Here is a 19,605-nt window from a genome sequence, read left to right on the forward strand (position 1 = left end):
ACTTCATGGGCAGAGTGGGATCTGAGGGAGTCTCTTGCATGACAATAAGACAGTAGCAGATGTCTGCTTAGATCTGAGTTCTTTTCTCTTCCAGCTCAAGTGTCCCCTCCTTCCTTATTTTGGTCTTTAAATGTATGCAAACGCACACTTATACAGTGACTTGTATACCCCAGTTTCCTAAATCATGAGAATAATTTTGTAAATGACTCAAGACCACTGTTCCTATTAAGTTACTAGTTTGCGGGGCAAGACATCTGATTCTTCCCACTTGCATAGTTCTTTCCATGGAGCTGAGGTCATGTAGCAACTTAAAGAACTGGAGTGAGCCCTGGTCTTCTGGATCCAAATCCATTGCTCCTTCCAAGACTTCAACGACTGAGAATGTATAGAGCAACCTTCGAACATTTAAAAGTAATTCCTGGACTTTCCCTTCGGCGTGTTTCCCCATCTGTTGTAGTTTCTTATATGATTATCATCTGAATAAAAGTATTAGCTGTTTCCACCAGTGAGGAGTGAGCTGTCATTTCAAGACCACTGTGGCTGGGGCCGAGTGGGTCGGGTCCAGCAGGGGGAGGGGCAGTAGGGCGGGTGTGCTGAGACTGGTGTGAGATCAGAGGGGGTGAGGGGAACAGCCATTCTGAGCTTGCTTTACAGGGCCAGTTCTGCAGGGTTCTCTGTGTGTGTGCACATTCTCACACTTGCCCCCAAATAACTTGGTTTTGAACTCTGGAATAATTCATTTGTACCTGGTATCTTTGGGGAGGGGAGAAGAAATTTAACTTCATCTTTTTTTATCCTTACCTGAAGACGTGTTTATTGATTTTAGAGGGAGGGACTTGGGGGGAGCGAGATGGGGGGAGAGAGAGATATCCATCGGCTCTCTTCTGCGCACCCTGACTGGGCATCGAACCCGCAACCGTTTTGGCGTACAGGACGACACTGCAGCCAACCGAGCCACCTGGCCAGGGCAGACATTTTCATTTCTTCATCAGTACCTAAATTTGTATGCGTTTTTCTGTTTGTGGCAGTTTGGGTTTTTCCCCTTTATTTTGAATAACCCTTAAAATTCAGAAACTTGAACTTCGGGGTCGACTTACAGGATGAATAACCTCTGTGCTTTGTGGTTTATTCTCTCTTGAACAGGAGTGTGTTGCTGCTGCTCCGCGTTGCGTCCTCGCTACAAGCGCCTGGTGGACAACATATTCCCCGAAGACCCCAAAGTAATTTGACCTCCGTCTCCTGCTCCTTCTCCTTGCTGACCCTCCTCCCCCGCCGACCTCCCTAAGGTCTCCCTCATTTCATCTCTCTGCTTTTGCCCCTGCAGCTCCCCGCGTGTTCTGCTGTTTGTGTGCCTCTCTTCCTTTTGCTTTTAAACGACCAGTGCTTGCTTGTCTGATTTTCCGACCTTTTTCATAGATTGGGCATAAGTTTGAAATGATGGACCGGTGACGTTCTGTCTGTCCTGTTCCTAAATTTAAGTAATGCCCACTCATCAAAGTGTATGAGCTGCTCCCAGATTCTATGTGCGAAATGCCGAGAATGCCGCTGTGAACGCAGGCCTGGCTCTCTGACCGCACCGTTCCCGAGACGAGAAAGCGGGCGGTTGCAGACCGGACTGTGTGGAAGGCGCGGTGACGGGGAGAGGAAGGACGGGGGCACCGGGGTCGGCTGGGGTGACCTCCGGTTCGGGTTTGGGAGACGAAGGAGCGAATAGGACTGGCCACAGCTTTTAGAAGAGAACCTTGAAATGTAAAGTAAGAGTTTGTTCTCTTTTTACTTAAATTCTTATACATTTTTTATAAAAGTTACCTTACTGTGGAAGATGACTGGTTTCAAAGCAACTGGGTTTAGTTTAAAAGGTTTTGTTTTGACATTCCTAAATTTTCTAAGACTCCTTTGGTCTAGTGTTTGTGGGTATGAGTGAAAATTATTAATATGGGTTTGATTTCCATTTTCCTTATTTTAAAATGTAGCCATCAATAGAAACCTTTTGGCTGTCTTAATGTTCATTTATATATCTCATGAGCCATACCTCAGTTTTAATCAGTCTGATTTAAACATTCGGCTATTAGAGGAGGCTCATCGATTAAATACTGCGGGCTGCCAGGAATCCCGCATAATTTGTGGTGTATAAAAAACCCTGAGATATGGTTCCTGCCTCCAAGGAGCTTTCCATCCACTGGCTGACTTAAAGCACAAGCATACTGAACGTTAAATCACAGCGCATACGCCAGTAAGTGAAACGTGGGGTGAAGCAGGCGGTAAAGTTCTTTTCCTGTAAAGCAGGGAGGTGTCACTGCGGAGCGGCAGTCTCTGGGGAGCGTTCTCCGAGAAAGGTTTGCTGAGCTTGGAAAGGTGCGCGCCGCCTAGAGAGGCAGAGACCAGTCTCTCTGGTGCAGGTGACAGGCCAGGCAAGGGAAAGGTTCGGAAAGCAAGAGGTACGTTTGAGACCAAGAACCTTCAGATTGTGGAGTGTAATGGGTGCCAGTCCTGCTGGCCACGATTTCTGGTGCACAATTTCAGAAGTATTATTTAGCAGACTCACTATTCAGGTACTTGCCCGCAGTAGTCTGGGCCAGCCGGTTACTGAAGATGGGGTGAGGCCACATGATGGAGGAACATGGGGCTGGACAGTCCAGGTGTCTGCTGTATGCTCTTCAGTTGTAGGTGGTGAGGGAGCTTTGGTCATGGAAACGGCGGCAGGTAAATTAGAGGATGATCACAGATAGAATGTTTTAGCGGGTACTTAGATAAGGTTTATTTAAATAGCAGTCTGTACAGTAAGATTTAAAAGGAGATTTACATAAACCTCGCTGCATAGCTCAGTTGACCACATTTCTTATTTTTAACTTGTTACACAAAAAGATAATCTCGTGTGTCTAAAATGGACCAGACGGTAGGTGTCCAGAGTGCAGAGGTCTTCAGTCGTAGGTCCTGCCTTCAAACAGCTGTCGCATGAGGGGACAAATAGCCCAGCCATTCCTTCAAGTGACCAGCAATGTGATCTTGGGCCAGTCCCTCAGTTTTCCTTTGTGAAATAAAAATTACAAATAGTTCTTATTTCATAAGGACCTCGTGAAGATGAGATGAGTTAACACAGTTCTTTGTTCACGGGAGTTCCCTGGTGTCCGTCAGAAGTTCACAGTTGACTGGCATTTGTCGGAGATTGTAAAAACAGTATGACGAAACATGACAGTAGAGAGACGTGCCATGAGCGAAAAGAGCAGAGGTAGGAGGAACGCCTCCCTCCGACTCAGGAGGGGTGTTGGGAGGTGCAGTGAGAGCTTTTCTGGAGGACGCTGGGACCTGAAGGACACGCAGGAGTTACCCTGGCGAACTGTTGAAGGAGGGCTCAGCCCCGGGACTGCATCCAGCAGACTGGTTGGTGGCGATGAGAAGCAGAGCGGTGGTCGCCCGGAGACGGAAGGTTACGGGGGCTTCACGGCACACGATGGGAGTACTCCGTGTCTTGTTTGTTACTGGTGGTTGCACAGATGTATACAACGGTCACATTTCAATTACGTATACTTGGGTGCAGGTTATTGTATAAATTATTCCTCATTAAAATTGGTAAGGGGTGAAAACAGTGGGTGAGATGCAGTCATGTTTAAATGATGGCGTTAGAGGAACTCCTTCTTATGAAGGTATATTTCAGTGCTTTGCCTAAATGGGACATTTCTTTAACTTTTTAAAAATTCTGCGTATTCAGAGTAGTGAATACTAGCACTGAGGAAGCTATATCCAGAAAGGTTCAGCATGAATATGACTTCATCACCAATCCAGAAAGGGGAACTAAGCAGCAAGTAGCACTTAGAAATATAAAAAATGAGCATGAGAATACAGATAACCTACTTACCTTGTTGGTATTTCTAGGATGGCCTTGTTAAGGCCGACATGGAGAAACTGACGTTTTATGCGGTGTCTGCCCCGGAGAAACTGGATCGGATCGGCTCTTACCTGGCGGAGAGGTTGAGCCGGGATGTCGTCAGGCACCGCTCTGGGTAAGGAGAGGCTGGTTGCTAATACTGTATCTTTGGAAAATCCTCCCCAGGCTAAATCACCCTACAAGTTATTTTGCCATCTGGCGAAAGTGCTTTATAGAGGATAAAACATACGAGGAATTGTGTAATACCACACAGATGCTGCAGCTTTTATTGCTTTCATAGGGCTCAGATTTTAAGAATAGACTCCTGTGAGTTAATGGAGTTGCTGTTAGCTTAAGCACCCATTAATTTCTGAGACTTCTCTAATGGAAATAGTAGCAATGGACTCCCTTAGTCTATTAGTGTCGTCCAGTAATTTGAAAACCAGTCTCTAAATTGAAAACCAAGATCCCGTTAACCAGCTGATTTTTAACACGGCTCCAGTGTTACCTCCCGGCAGAGTAATGAAAGAGAACTGTGAGGCTTAGGTGTTAAGGTTCAGAGGTTGTAAGCATGCTGCTTTGAAACGATGCTTGCTGTCAAACTCCCTATGAGTAGAGGACCTCCACCTTAATCCCTTTTCTGAGCTTGAACAGTAATAATTTGTCTAATTCAGATTAACTACTTTCCCACATTGTCATTTTACGACCCTGGTTTCTTAGAGTGCTCTGTTCTCCAAGTGGTATGCATTGGCTTTCTCTGCTTCCGCATTGTTACCGCACAGAACGCTTCTGTGAGTCTCAGCACGGACAGCTTTATGGTTGGTTACTGAAGCAAAGTTAACTGAAGTCTGAATTTTAGTTTGTACTGTGAGCTTTAATACTCAGTGAATTTATAAGGTGAATTTATGAGACGCTTCTTCATAATCTGTTGTTGCTGATGTTTTATATGTTCATGTTTACAAATATTAGTAGATTATGTTGGAAATTTAGGCACATGGCTTATAATATTATTTTGGGTCAGATACAAAAATATGGTTAAAAGTCTGGAAAGGAGAAAATGTCCTTGTTTCCGGAGACAGGTGCCCACGCAGGTCCTGTGGACGGAGCTCTGACCGAGCTCTGGGAAGGAGGCGGGGCGGTCCAGTGCGGTTTCCGTCCCGCTCACCTGAGGGCTGGTTCGTATCTCAGACCATCCGTGCTCGGGAGAACCGCGGTTTCCCTTAGAAACTCCTGACTCGGCCTCCCTGCGTTTTGTGCGCTTAAATAAACCTATTTTAAATCTTCAGTGAGAAGCACTCAGAATTTAGACATCAGCTGGAAATGCTCTGACATTACCGCGCTTTTACACACAGGTACGTTTTAATTGCCATGGAGGCTTTGGACCAGCTTCTGATGGCTTGCCACTCCCAAAGCATCAAGCCATTTGTAGAAAGCTTTCTTCATATGGTGGCAAAGCTTCTGGAATCAGGGGAGCCAAAGCTTCAAGTCCTTGGAACAAATTCTGTGAGTAAAACTGTTTGCTTACTAATTTTAAGTTTTATTAGCATTGTCATCTCCAGAATTACTCCCTTCTGAGAATGTCTCCACCCGGGAAAGGTAACTAAATGCTCTGGACGACCAGTCCAGATGCGGACGACTAGCTCCCTTTGCCTCCAGCTTTGTCTGTGGTCCTTGTGAGACCTGTGACGCTCGCCCCGCGGGAGGCCGCGGAGCAGCAGTTGGCCCTGCAGGCGCGGGCGTGTTCCCCAGCCTTCCTCCACGCCGTCGGAGCCGCTTCCGCTCGCCACGTTCATCTCCTCCTGTCTGTCCCGGACCCTGGTTTGTTGAGTTTGTGTTGGGGTGCACAAGCCACATCTGAAAAGGAACGTAAGGAAAGTAAAGTACAGTGGTAATCTTCTCTTTGCTGTAGTTTTGTTGTATCATGTTCAATCTTCCAGTCCCAGCCTCGTCTCTGAGGGAGCTTTCAGGCATCCAACCAATCTGTGTGTTCCCATCTGGGCTTTTGTAACAGCAGATGAGGAGCTGCAGCTGAACAGCTTGTCCAGAGACACCGTGAAGTACTGCTGTGTAGAGTGGAGGTTCGATGCCGGTCTTCCGACGCCAGACCTGGTGCTTTGCATATTCATACGCTGTTATTGCAGATTAGGATCCAGGGAAAGCATAGTTTACTTTCCCTTTTCTTCCGCCTGTATTCAGTGGACCCATCTCACTTTTCTCAAGCCTCATGACTGTTCTCACCCTTTTTCTTTCAACATTGCTGCCAGTGGCCCGTAGGGCCCAGTCGCTGAGGCCACTCGCCTCACGAATGCAGTGATTCTCAGCCAGGGCGGTCCCCACCCCTGCCCATCCCGATCGCTGATTTCATTGTGGACTGGGGAGTGTTGGTGGTGTCATGGGTGCTGCTGAACACGCTGTACATAACACACAGAATGTGTACTGCACCAAAAATGAGGGGTTTTGTAGAAAATTTTGGGAAAAAAATGTAGAAAATGTACTACACACACCAAAAAAAACCCTACAAAGAATGTTTCAGGTCCAAAATTTTAATAGTACTTAGTGCAAGAAAATCAACTTCTAAAGAATTTCATTACTGCTGCTTTTTATTGTACCTTTTGAAACATAATCTAATTTTTTAATTACACTTTTAAGTGAAAAAAATTAGGACATATTTTTTACTGAGCATATATACTATGTGCAAGGCATTTTGTTAACTTTTCTTTGGTTCTCATGTGAACCTCTCAACAACCGTGTAAGTTAAGTATTTCATTTCACAAGTCACACATTTTGTTGGTCAACCCAGGATCCGAGCCCAGGGCCCTCTCACTGTTCGTAACCTCTGCGCTGTGTACTGTGCCTCGCCTGTCCTCGCTTCTCCGCCTGGTAACAAGTCCTTTCTATTTACTGGCATGTGTAGCACAGAGTGTGTGTGTTCTCGGCTTGTCGGCGAGCCCCACGGGCTGTGGGAAGTAGAAGAGCTTCTCCACAAAGGGGTCGGGAAGAGGACGGGCCGTGTGCGTCCCCCCCCGGAGCGGAGCGGCTCTGACTCGGGCTCCGGGGCCGTGGGGGCCGCTTCTGGCAGTGGGCAGGCGGACCTTACTGCCGTTGGGGGCTGCCACTGGGCGACGAGGGAATCACGTTGTTCCTCCTGAAATGTTTGCAGCACTTTTAACATTACAATGATCAAATTTTTATTTCTGATTAATTTTTTTCTAATTTTAAAAGTAATACACGTTTATTGTAGCAAATTTGGAAAATGCTAGAAAATGTAAACGTAAACAAGACACCTGTAATTCTAATATTCAGAAGTAATCCTTTAGTTTTTTTATTCTTAAAATATGTATTAGAAAATGAGGAACATATTGTATATAGGCTTTGGTGTATATGTTTCTTATTTATGTTGTTAAGCATTTTCTCATGTCACGTAAGGTTTCTTTTTATGAAAAGTATAAATATTTTCCCAAACTATTCACATGGTTAGTGTGTAGTTATGGGAATCGTGAAAATCAGTGTCCAACCCCAGGACTGTAATGCCACCAATTTCACTATTTACTGTGTCACTTTGGGCAAATGACTTAACCTATGAATTTCAGTGTTCCGATCTATAAAATGGGTATAAAGGACACATTCTTTACAGGGACATTGGAATAATTAAATAAGAACTCACGTGCAAGTGCCTAGTGTAGTGTACGATACAAAATAGGTAATGAATTCCAGTTTACTCTCAAGCAGCTGTATTATCTGTGGCTTTTTTCTAGATAATGTGAATCATATAAAAACATAATTTAGCACAGATGACTCAGCGCTGGCTGAATCCGTTTGAACTGCTGGTTCAGTTTTGTTTCCTGGAGCGCACCAGTAAACCGGGCTGGCGATCCTTGGAGACGCAGCCTTGTAGCGCCGCCAGCCCGTTTCCCGGCCGGTTGTCCACGTGTGGGCTGTGTGCAGACTTACCGCCAAACCGAGGGCTTATTGCTCTAGGCTGTTTGGTGTACAGCAGCACCAACCCACCAGGAGAGAGAGAGAGTGAATGAGAAAAGGTAGGGTCTGTGATGCATGTAGGAGATTTAAAATTTCCTGAACACGCGGATTTCCTTTGTTTTTATCATTGGGAAGGAGGCAGAATGAACGCTACCCGCCTCAGTAATTTTCTCCTCTACAGAGGTTGTGCCTCCTTTCTCATGTGCCGTGGAGCAGCTGTCGAGAAATCGCTCCCGCCCACGGTCAAGAACTGACAGGCCCTCGGGTGTGGGCCTGGAGCCCGTCACTGGGGCCAGCGCCCAGGACGTGCGGGCCAGCGTTAGCGCCAGGCCTCTCCTCCTGCAAAGAAAGAGTCAGCTCACTCGCTCAAGGGAACTGGATTAGCAAGTTATAGTTCGTGCTTACTGCGTTATATCCTTGATTGTTGCAGTTCATTATTAAACAGTTGTTTTTGTATGGTGGCGGTATATATGATATTTCATTCACTTCATTTGCTTCTTGGATATTTTTTGCTAATGTAACAAGGAATGAATGAAAGTAAATGTGTTTTGTCTACACTTTCAAAAAGGTGATTAACACATTTATATTGTTGTGTTTTTTTTTTCAGTTTGTCAAATTTGCAAATATCGAAGAGGACACTCCGTCCTATCACAGACGTTACGACTTCTTTGTGTCCCGCTTCAGTGCCATGTGCCACTCCTGCCACAGCGATCCCGAAACACGAACAGAGTGCGTACCGCTTACCGCTGTGGTCCGCAGCGCGGCTCACTGATGAGTCCCGTGTTTACGTATTACATAGTGATTCCCGAAGGAAATGTGAAAATATGCGCTTTGTTCCTGAAATGCAGCTTCCCACGGCTGTTACGATACTAGCAAAATGGAGTGTGGTGTCTCGACTCATTGCAAATGAAATTCGAGTCTGGACCGTAACCCAGGGCGCCCCTCTCTGCCCCCCTTGCCAGCCCGGGGTCAGAGCCTGTCGTCCCACCTGTCTTCCTCCTTCCACTCCGACCCAGCCACCGGCTGGCCTTGCTGTGCCCGGAACACGTCGGGCGCCCTCCTGCCCGGGGCCTTCGGACTGAGTGGTCTCTCTGCACAGGACTCTCAGACACCCACATGGCTTCTCGCCTCACTTTGTTCAGATTTCTGCAGCTGTCACCTTGTCATGAGGGTCCTGCCCAGCCACCGTTTATTTCTCGAATACCCGTCTTCCCTCCCCACCCCAGTCGCTCCTTTCCTTCTGCTCACAGCCGTACCTGCTCTGGCCCATCAGGGGCACGTGGTCTCCAGGAGGCCGCGGGTTCACTTCGGGGCCTGCTGTGGCGCTGACCCTTTGAACACGGCTGGGCCGTGGGGGGCGCTCAGGAAGCGCGGGCTGAATGAGTGCGTGGGTGGAATGCGTGTTACTGAGTCCTTGTCGGTCTCGGTTCTCATAGCAGCTCACTTGAGCGTTTTTAAACATTTCTTCTACGTACAACCCACCAGTAGTCGAATCAAATGCTTATCTGGAAACACAGTCCACAGGTTGAAAGTTAAGAATTAAAGTCAAAATGGTAACTCTGGTAAATACAGAAAGTAACTTGGACTTTACCATAAACCACTAAAAAGAAAGAAACTAACCTGAATTCAGTTATTTGGAGCAGTTTAGCAAGATTTAGCAGGCTTTGTAATTTTTACTTTTCTTTGAAAATAAATAAGGAGATGTGCAGAAATATAACTAGCTTTTAGTGTGCAAGCTACAGTGTTGGTTTACACAAACGAAAACCAGTGTAAAGGTCATTTTAACTTGGAGAAAGAAAGCTGAGAGGTGATTTAATAGTTGTTTTTAGATATGAGATCTGTTTCTGTCTGAGAAGCAGTGAAGTAATTTTTCCTCAGGGTCAGTTAGACCCCGGATGTTCTTCCTTGGTTACGAGGTTGAGGCGTAGAAAGATAACTATAACTGCCTTACAATAATGAAGTTCCTGTTTCCCCCAGGTACCACTAAAATCTCTTTTTCCCCCCCAAATGACATTAAAAAATATTTTATAAAACTGTTTCCTGTTCTCAGGGGCTGACATTAAAATGTTCATGGAACAAAAAAGTATAAAGATTACCTAAATAAAATGACAATTTTTCAACATTGTAATGGTTTTCTTTTTAAAAAAAATATATAGAAAATATCCAGAATGTTGTTTTATTTTCAGTTTAGTATTACACGGATTCATAAACTACTCTCAAATTTCATACACATCTCTCAAATTTCGGTTGTGGTGAGTTTCACATATAAACCAACGCAGGTGAAAAGTGCTGATGGCATCCATAAAATTAATGAAAGGATGCATTTTAAGAAATACAAAAATGTATTACATAAGTTGTTTTATTTTAGGTATTTAGCGCCCCCTGGTGAAAGAAGTTCTTTTGAACATACAGGTATTTTCCTGTGACATTTTTCATTATTGTTTACAAAAAGAAACTTGGAATTTTCGGTACACAAATGAAAGGTCTTGTGGTACTTTCTCCTAAATCTTGGTCTTTCCAGTATTATATGATATTTGGAATTCCAAAATTCCAACATTTCATTTGAATCACTGGAAAGTAAGTGAGTAAATGAAATGCTTTACTGTACTTAGAGGGTTTGATTGTTTTTTCCTGCTTTGCCTTAAGTAAAAGTCCTTCTGGTTGCCTTCAGGCATATTTAGATTCCTTTTAGTTTCCCTTTTCGATTTAGATATTTGGTATCAATCCCTTTAATTTTAGCAAAACCCTTTCAGGCGGGACTCGGGGGGTGGGGGCATGCACAGTAGGAAGTGGGGAATGGGTCTGATCACTGGTGAGATTTCCTTAAAATATCTGCCTTGGAGAAGCAGTTCCCACGGGTAAAGCCGTGCATCACCGTCTGAAGCTCTGCTTCCTGAGCAGCCTTCAGCTGGGGTGGAAATCATCATTGTCATCATCATCATCATCATCATCATCGTGCTGAACAGCATGGGCAGACTCATTGTTGAGTGCTTACTGTGCGCCAGTTTGTTTAACCCTTTATTGGATAAGCACTTTACATGAATTAACTTATTTAAACGGTACAACATCCTGTGCTTTAGATAAGACAGTTGGTCTAGCTTACTGATAAGGGAACCAGGAATGTTTTTTGAGGCCGTGGCTAGAATAGTCGGTGAGGCCGGATGCCAGATCTGAACTGGACGCCAGCTGCGTAGCTGCAGCAGCCCCCCCCCACCCCCCGGGGGGGCCGCGCCCTCTGCCTGCTCCGTGTAGGCCCCCGGGTCTCGAGGCACGAGCCACCGTTCTGATGTCATCGGGTCTGCTCCACCGTGTCCTCTCCCAAGGAGCGGCCGCAGGTGCCTAAAGCAAACACCTGTGCAGCAGCAGCATCAGGCTTGGCTGCTTGTGGAAGCTGAAGGTCTCTCACCCTTGAAACGTTTTAGAAAGCAGCGCACCTAGACACAACGTCAAAGTAGGCAGGATCTGTCTGCGTGTCTCCCAGTTCGCTTTCTGGCTGCCCCTTCCTGGTCTCCCTCGGCCGCCCCGGAAGGCGGGGTCGTTTCCCCAAGGGCCTGGAAAGCGGATCGTCCCCTCCCCCACAGCTGCTGTTCTCTAACCCTGTCCGCAGGCTCTGTGTGGGAGGACGGTGCTGGGCAAGCAGAGCGGACCCTCGCTGGTGACTGCATCCAGTAGTAGCAACAAGAAAGTAACAGTCACACTTGGCCAGAAGGAATGTGTTTCAGGGCAACTGGGCTACCAGTTTACCTCTGCTTTTATATGCTGTGTCCTAGTCACATTTCACTCTTGAACTTGTAAATGTACATGTGGGGTGAGGAAGGGCTTGAGGAAGAAGCTGGGACTGTGGGTCGGGGCGGGAGGGTGGGGCAGCACGGTCTCACTGTGGGGTGAATTGTCCATCACAGATACGCATGATGACTTATGTCAGTACACACAGATACATGTGTGTGTATCTATGTGGCTGAGGTTATCCGCACTCCATTTGGTTAGTTCTCCTGTGTCACACCCTTAAAGGAACCAGCTCAGCATCCCAGTCTCCCTATAGGCGGGCTCAGGGAGGCGGGCACCTGTGGGGAGTAGACGAGGAAGAGGCTGAGCGAGCCCTGGAGGGCGTTCAGAGAGCAACATCCCGCGTTCGCTCAGCGTCGGAGCCCGAGGCAAGAAACGGAGAGAACCTGGCTCCTTACTCCGAACCACTGCCCTTTTCTTAAGGAAAACCTAGAGTTTCTGATTAAATTCTCTTATTAAAAATTATACTTAGACTGCATATTACTATATTTTAACAGTCCTTTTAGACTTTAAATGCTGATTTTAAAAAGATAGTATTGAAAGGAAGCCTTCTTTTGGAGCCGACTCATCTTTTTGTCCGAGATTATTGCAATTTTAATTTCTCAGACTTGTGTTATTTTCACTTTATTAACTTAAGGTAACAATATTGGGATTCATTCTTTTAGCTAAACAGGCAGACTTGTTTAAATCACTTTTTCATGACTCACTTTTTTTTTTTTTCCTAGAATTCGAATTGCTGGGATCAGGGGTATTCAAGGCGTGGTTCGCAAAACAGTTAATGATGAACTTCGGGCTACAATTTGGGAACCCCAGCATATGGATAAAATTGTGCCGTCTCTGCTGTTCAACATGCAGAAGATAGAGGAGGTCGACAGGTACTGGATAAGGGCTTCGGGGTTGGGGCGGCGTTGCCTGTGCAGAAATGGGTGTGTGCTCGCTCACTGGGCTAAGAACCTGGTGTCTTTAGTGTGCCGTAGATAAGGGGTCTCATAAATTTGAGTGAGTTTAAATGTGTGCCCTTTCTGAAAAATTGTTCATCTTTTGTGAGCATATTAGGCTTAGGAGGGCACATATGTTTACTCATACACTTAAGGTTTTATTTGTTTTAGAATAGCTTTGTACTTTACACGCTGCTTATCATTGAGCATCCAAATTGGTGTTGGCACTAAGATATTCACACTTGCTTAAAGTTGCAAGTGTGAGAAATAAAAATTTTAGCTGAACTTATTCTTTAGAGATCCAGCATGCTTTTTGATGGAGCTAGAAATAACCACAATAGTAGTAGTAGTAATAATAATAGCTATTTACTTTATAATGTTTTCCAACGAAAGGGTTAAACTGTGTATTTCTTGCTCATTTTTGTAAGATACTTTGGGGTAAAAGGGAAGTGTTGTTTCACCGTCTCTGGGAAGTGATGAGCATTCGGTGTAGCTGTGGGAACCAGCACCAGGACCCCCACGGTCTGTCTGTTTACTGTTCCCTGCGTTCCCAGCCGCATAGGCCCTCCTGCCTCCCCCTCCGCGGCAGACAAGGAGGAGAATCCCGCTGTGCTGGCTGAGAACTGTTTCCGCGAGCTGCTGGGCCGCGCGACCTTCGGGAACATGAATAACGCCGTCAGACCGGTGTTTGCGTGAGTAGCTGGCGTGTTCGTGGCTGTTTGCGACTGCGCATCGTCAGTTGTGTTGCTCGCTCACAGAGGGCAGTGCCCTGTCTTGTAAGAGGGAGCCGATCATGGAGCCGTGCGGCCTCGTGGGGCAGTGCAGGACCGAGTCAGACACGCGTGTCTTGGCACTGGTCTGGCTGGCCAGGCGCATCATGTACCCTGAGCTCCTACACACAGACCTTGAAATATGTGTTACTGTATTTCAAATGTATTTACGCTGCCTGGGATAGCTGCTGCTTCAGTGTGTACTTGACTTTGCAGATGCTTGCTTTTTTGTGGGGTTCAACGTGAGCAGCTTTTCTTTCTTACCAGGTTATGTAGGTATTTAAAAGTCTTACACAGTGTGTAGTCTGGTCTTTTCATAAAACATCACCACTCTCTGGTGGTGTTTTATGAAAGAATCTGGCAATTGGGGGAAATATGTATCATATTTCCGGAATTGAAACATTGACTTTCTTTTAGACAACCTTGATCTCAAAGCTTTGCATATTGTCGAGAGTTCTAGGGGGAAAAATTGTAATACAAGTAAGGAATGATTGAAGTAATTTTCTCATTGTTTAATTACAGGCATTTAGATCATCACAAACTATGGGATCCTAATGAGTTTGCGGTTCACTGCTTTAAAATTATAATGTATTCCATTCAGGTAAGTAATTTTGGCTCTGTATTGATAAGCGTAACACCCAAGATGTGATAGACTGCAGGGCAGCGGGTGTCTGCCCGTGCGGCACGGCGCGCCGATGTGCCGCGGGAGCTTTCACAGCGCGCAGCACCCGGCTGCTCGGTGAGGGGCACTGACCCCCTTTCCCCTAGAGGGTCAGATCGGAGAATGACAGCGGCCAGCACAATGGCCGTGTGAACGAATCAAAACCATACCTACATTGTTTTGTCAGATTGGCAAAAAGTATATTTTTTGGTGTGCTGCAGAATTTTAGTAATTTATGTGTGCTCTGAGATGAAAAAAGTTGATAGTCGCTGCTATAGCATATAAAACATGTTCTTAATTGACTTCTCTCATTTATTTTTATTTACCACTTAATTGTTTTTATTTGCCAAGATGGAAAGATATTTAATAACAAGGATGAAATGATTTTATGATGGTGCTGTTATTGCACATTTATTTAATGCAATTACTGTGTATTTATTTTTTAAATTTTTTTTCTTAAGATTTTATTTATTTATTTTTAGAGAGGGAAAGGAGGGAAAAAGAGAGAGAGAGAAACATCAATGTGCGGTTGCTGGGGGTTGTGGCCTGCAACCCAGGCATGTACCCTAACTGGGAATCGAACCTGCGACACTTTGGTTCGCAGCCCGTGCTCAATCCACTGAGCTACGCTAGTCAGGGCTTGCAGTTACTGTGTATTTATATTTCACTGATAAACTGGTATTGGAATTGATATTTCTTTTAGCAGCATAGATCTGATAATAGTAACTACCATTTATTGAGTATTTAGTATGCTGTATTGCATGTATGAACTCCTCCAGACTTTATCGAACCCTCGACAGTATTTTGCAAATTTTTTTCACTCAGGGTATCATAAATACTTTCTAGTATTCACATTTATTCTTAACAAGAATGATTTCTAATGGCTACGTACGGTTCCATAACGTAATTCCCATCTCCCGTAATCGGATCTCAGTGTCTGCGGTCGCGCATTCTTACGGGCTCTGCTGGATGCATGTGACTCTCACCCGTCTCTGCATTGTTTTGTCTCTGCCAGGCTCAGTATTCTCACCACGTGATCCAGGAGATTCTGGGGCACCTCGATGCTCGCAAGAAAGACCCGCCCCGGGTTCGCGCCGGTATTATTCAGGTTCTGTTGGAGGCTGTCGCCATCGCTGCTAAAGGCTCCATAGGTGAGTGCCGGCAGGGAAGGAAACCAGCAGCACGTTGCCGCCTCAGTCTGCTGCAGAACGGTTTCCGGTGGCTGCCCAGTGGACGGAAACTCCTGGGAAATGGTCCTAACGTCTCTAAAAGTGCTGTCATTTGTGTTGAAACTTTGGGCGCGTATGCTAATCCTCAGAGTTCTTTGTGTACAGTTCAGCATTTTCCTTCAAACCGATCTCTCCTTCCCTCCCGTCTCTTTTCTTTTAAAGATTTGTGGGTACCAATTACATGCTAAAGATTTGGGAGGATACAGATGTGAGAAACTTGTCACTTACTCGGAGTTAAACAACTCCACCTAATACTTCAATGAAAGGCAGAAGTTGATCACACACAAGAAACCCGGCTCAGAGCAGGGAGGGAAAGTGGGTTAGCAAGAGCAGCGTGTTTTGTGTAGCCTGTTAGGCTGCGCTGTTGGTGACGGGCGGAGGAAGTCAGAGAGGTTCAGGCCGTGGCCGACCGTGGAGCTGATCCTCCAGTCGATGGTACTCTCCAAAGATTTCCTGTAGTCTTTATCAGACGTTACAGGTAAATGCTGGAGGGTGATTCGTCTGGCTGCAAAGTGTAGGGCACGTCGGAAGTAGCAGGTGGGTGTCGTCGCGGTAGGTGTTGGGGAGGGGACTTGGCACTGGATGGCAGCGACAGAAGGTGAAATCAACAAGATCAGGTAACTGACTGGCGGTCGGGGTAAGGAAAGGGACAGACAGGCGAGGGACCGTGGCTTTTCACCTGCACGTGATCATAAGAGTGAAAGGGTCCTTAACAATACTACTGACGTTGGGGGGCGATTCTGGTTATAGTTTTTTACTTCGGAATTAAAATGGAAATGTTTTACTGACCTATACTCGTGTTCATTCAATGTCAAGTAAGAGTAGGCATTTGGGATACAGACTTTTCACCACCTGTCTTGTTACTTAAAGAGCTGGAAGCAGGTCATACCACCGGAAAGTTATTTAATTTGAAATACGAAATGAAGTACAGACAATAAATTGAACCATCACACTTAACTGATGTCTGTTCTGGGTGAGATTCCATGTCCTAGGCTCTGAACATTCCACAGACTGTTTAAAGGGGCCTGTCTGTCTGAAGATTGAGGTAAATTCTTCCTTCTTCAGCGTCAGAAGGTGCAAAATAAATTTCCTGTGCTACAACGAGCTATATGATCATAATTTCATGGATTCTGACCCAATAGTCAGGTTAAACGTCGTCCTCACACGCATTATTTTGAGCGGACAAACTCAGATAGGCGGAGAGCATTTGGTCATCTTCATAGGCATGTGCACATTTTGTGTGGGTCAGACCGAGACTCAAACAGTGGGCTGCATAGAGATGCCAGGAAACGTGTGCTGGAGTAGCTGGGAGGTATTTCCCCTTTACCTTTAATGTATCAGTTTGTTCGTGAATCAGTAAGGCTTTCCAGCCACTTAGAGCCTCGCCAGCGTCTCCGTTGCGGAGTCCGAGCCCTGGTGTGGGGCAGGTAATGGTGGGAGCGCGGGTCCGCTCACCTCGGTGCCCGCTTACAGGGCCCACGGTGCTGGAGGTGTTCAACACCCTGCTGAAGCACCTGCGCCTCAGCGTGGAGCTGGAAGCCAGTGACCTGCAGGAGGGGTCCGTGGGCAGTGCCGGCCTAAACACGGGCTCCAAAGACAACGAAGAGAAGATTGTGCAGAATGCTATCATCCAGACCATAGGTGAGTGCGTGCCACCTCTCCGAACCATTCCGTGTGTCACACTGGTTAAAAACACTCTCACAGGAGGCACTTGAGTCTGTAGTGCCTCTGCCAGAGGTGAACTACAGCTTCAGCTCCTGAAAGTCTGTATTTAGAAAATAAACCTAAGAATAGGACACTGTATACCCTTCACCCAGATTCATCTATTGATATTTTATGCCATTTATGTAAGCGTTTACTCTCTCTCTGTGTCTTTCCATTTCTCTGTGTGTGCATGTCTGTCTGTATCTACATATATGCGCTCATATAAGTACACATACACACAGAGATAGAGCACACACACGTACATTCATACATGGGCATTTTTTTCCACGAATCACTGAACAGTGAGGGAAAATCATCATGGCTCTGTCCCACAGAGAACTTTTCCTAAAGACAAAGACATTTTCCTACATAACCGGACTATAGTTATCAACAAGGGGAAATTTAACACTGATACAGTTCTGTAATCTAATTTCTTTATATTTTTTTTCATTTGACCTAATAATGCCCTGTGTAGCATGGTTGTGTTACTGTAGGTCTCGGGTCCAGTCTAGGATGGTATGTTGCATTTAGCTGTAATAGTTCTTCAGTTCCTTTAGTCTGGAGCATTCCATTATGATATGGGCATTATTTTAAGCCACCCCTTTTTTAGTTTCCTCATTTGGGTTAGTCCGGAGTTCCCGCGAGATTAGATTCAGGTTACACGTTCCTGGCTGGATGATGTTCTTCTCGGAGGGTCCCGCGGAGAGGAGCCTCATGCGGGGCATTTGCTCCTCGTCGGCGACCTTAATTCTGGTCACTCAGAGTGCCGTGCTGTTTCTCGGCTGGATGGTATCCATTTTCCCCTCTGTAAATAGTAAGCCATCTCTGAGAAGGTCCTTTTAGAGCAGGCAGATAATTCTGCTCTTCATCCAGACTTCCTTTAGATTTAGCAACCGTTCGTAATTTTTGCCCAAACCCGTCTTTCCCTGGATGAGGGCAGAATTACGGTTTTCAGACTCCGCACTCCCTCCCTCCCTCGCTGTCAGGCGGCACCCAGTCTCTGCTGTAAGCAGGGCCCTTTCCTCTCTGTGTGGGTGTAGGGCCCATGCATTCATCCGTCGTTCCTGGGTGAGCTCATGGGTTCATGTTTCCATGCTTCATAGTTCATTGTATACTTACTGCCTCTGGTGCTCAGGTTGTCCCAGCCACGGCCAGCGGGAGGCCCTGCAAGCGTCTCCTGTGTCTCTGTAACACGCACCCCCGTCCTTTCTTTCGAGCAGAGCCTCACGCGTGCAAGCTGTCCCGGCTCGCTTCCTGCTTCCTGCCCCGCCTGGAGCCAGGCCTTCCTCCGGGGGCGGGGGCTCTTGTCACTGGGGGTGGTGTCGGAGACCGGGACCTGGGGGCGGACCCCCTGTGCTTCAGTGTCATGGGCCTTTTATTTTTTAACCCAGTGATCAAAATATATAGGGTGAGAAGGTAAAGAGCTTCCTTAAATGACACGCCATGAGTGTTTTTGGGAAATGCAACGCTCTGGCTGGACACAAACGCAAACTGAAGCAGGCAAACCCTTTTCCTGCTCTGACCCTGCCCTCCCAGCCTGCCTGTACTATATCCAGATCGTACTTCAATGTAACTATGTGGTTGCTGTGATGACTTCAAAATTAAGTTGTCTTCCTGGGGTTTGGTGCCTAATTTCTAATGGTTACCAATAGTTTCTCTAATAATAGAGTCATATATCAATTTATTCTGGTGCTCAGCTCATACCTTTATCTGGGTAATTTTCTGACCTGTGAGCTCCTTATTTATAGTAGTCCTTTGGAACATATAATACAAGGTTTGTCTTCGTCCTCGTATTTCTAACGCTCCATGAATATGCATACGTGCACTGTGCGTCCCACAGCTGTTTATTGAGTGTGTGTGGCACACCCGGCCCCCGGCCAGGCTTCCTGACGCACAGGGCTGTCGCCTCGTGGAGGCGCTTGGTTGGTGCGGTACCTCTGTTTCACCTCGTCACAGCCTCGGCGGGTGCATAGGAATTGTCCTCATGACAACGGACATCCACGTGTGCCTTATTCACACAGATAGGAAGTGGTTAGGGTTTTGGAGTGACTGAAAAGGAAACCGTGATAGAGTTCAGTATTACCATGGAGTCTCAATAAAGCAAGACACCCTAGTTATTGCTTACAACAGTTAGTATCAGTGTATGGTAAACCTAACTTTTAAGGTGACTCTTAATTTTTCTTTTTTAATTTGAGAGAGAGAGAAACATTCATTTGTTGTTCCGCTTATTTATGCATTCATTGGTTGCTGCTTGTATGTGCCCTGACTGGGGATCGAACCTGCAACCTTGGGGTATTGGGGCAATGCTCTAACCTACTGAGCTACCCAGCCAGGGCATGACTCTTAAATTTAGTTGCATTCCTTATGGATTTTCAGTGATATTTTAATATGGTATATCAAATCATTTCATCATGTTTTAATGCAGTTAGTATAAATTGTTTTTGTGACTTTTAATTAGTGCAGTGTTACTATTCTACTTTAGAAGGTTTAATTTATTGTGTCTCAAGTACCTTATTATAAAACATATATACAGCAGACTCAAGCAATATTTCTGTGACATAACACGTTTAGAAATAACATGTGAAAATTAAAACATGACCGAGAAGAAATTCAGTGTAGTACAGAGTAAGATTTTTATTTAAATCACACTGCTGATTTTCTCAATATTTTCTTG

At 45.8% G+C, this 19,605-nt stretch overlaps 1 protein-coding gene across 2 annotated transcripts in view; it reads left to right on the forward strand.

Annotated features, from left to right (window-relative positions):
• Positions 1-19,605, forward strand: part of EFR3A (EFR3 homolog A) — a 66,089-nt gene that overhangs the window by 19,570 nt on the left and 26,914 nt on the right. Inside the window, exons 2-10 of one of the 2 annotated variants that reach the window (XM_045861039.1) lie at positions 1,144-1,220; positions 3,874-4,001; positions 5,218-5,368; positions 8,451-8,572; positions 12,355-12,504; positions 13,122-13,259; positions 13,860-13,938; positions 15,014-15,149; positions 16,701-16,868. In XM_045861039.1, coding sequence (XP_045716995.1) covers positions 1,144-1,220; positions 3,874-4,001; positions 5,218-5,368; positions 8,451-8,572; positions 12,355-12,504; positions 13,122-13,259; positions 13,860-13,938; positions 15,014-15,149; positions 16,701-16,868 — 1,149 coding nt within the window. Of the gene's footprint in view, positions 1-1,143; positions 1,287-3,873; positions 4,002-5,217; positions 5,369-8,450; positions 8,573-12,354; positions 12,505-13,121; positions 13,260-13,859; positions 13,939-15,013; positions 15,150-16,700; positions 16,869-19,605 lie in introns of those variants that run through there. The other variant, XM_045861040.1, reaches the window with a different exon arrangement.

This window comes from Phyllostomus hastatus, unplaced genomic scaffold, assembly GCF_019186645.2.
Source record: "Phyllostomus hastatus isolate PE091 unplaced genomic scaffold, TTU_PhHast_1.1 phas_scaffold_21, whole genome shotgun sequence".
In the NCBI taxonomy this organism is placed as follows: domain Eukaryota; kingdom Metazoa; phylum Chordata; class Mammalia; order Chiroptera; family Phyllostomidae; genus Phyllostomus; species Phyllostomus hastatus.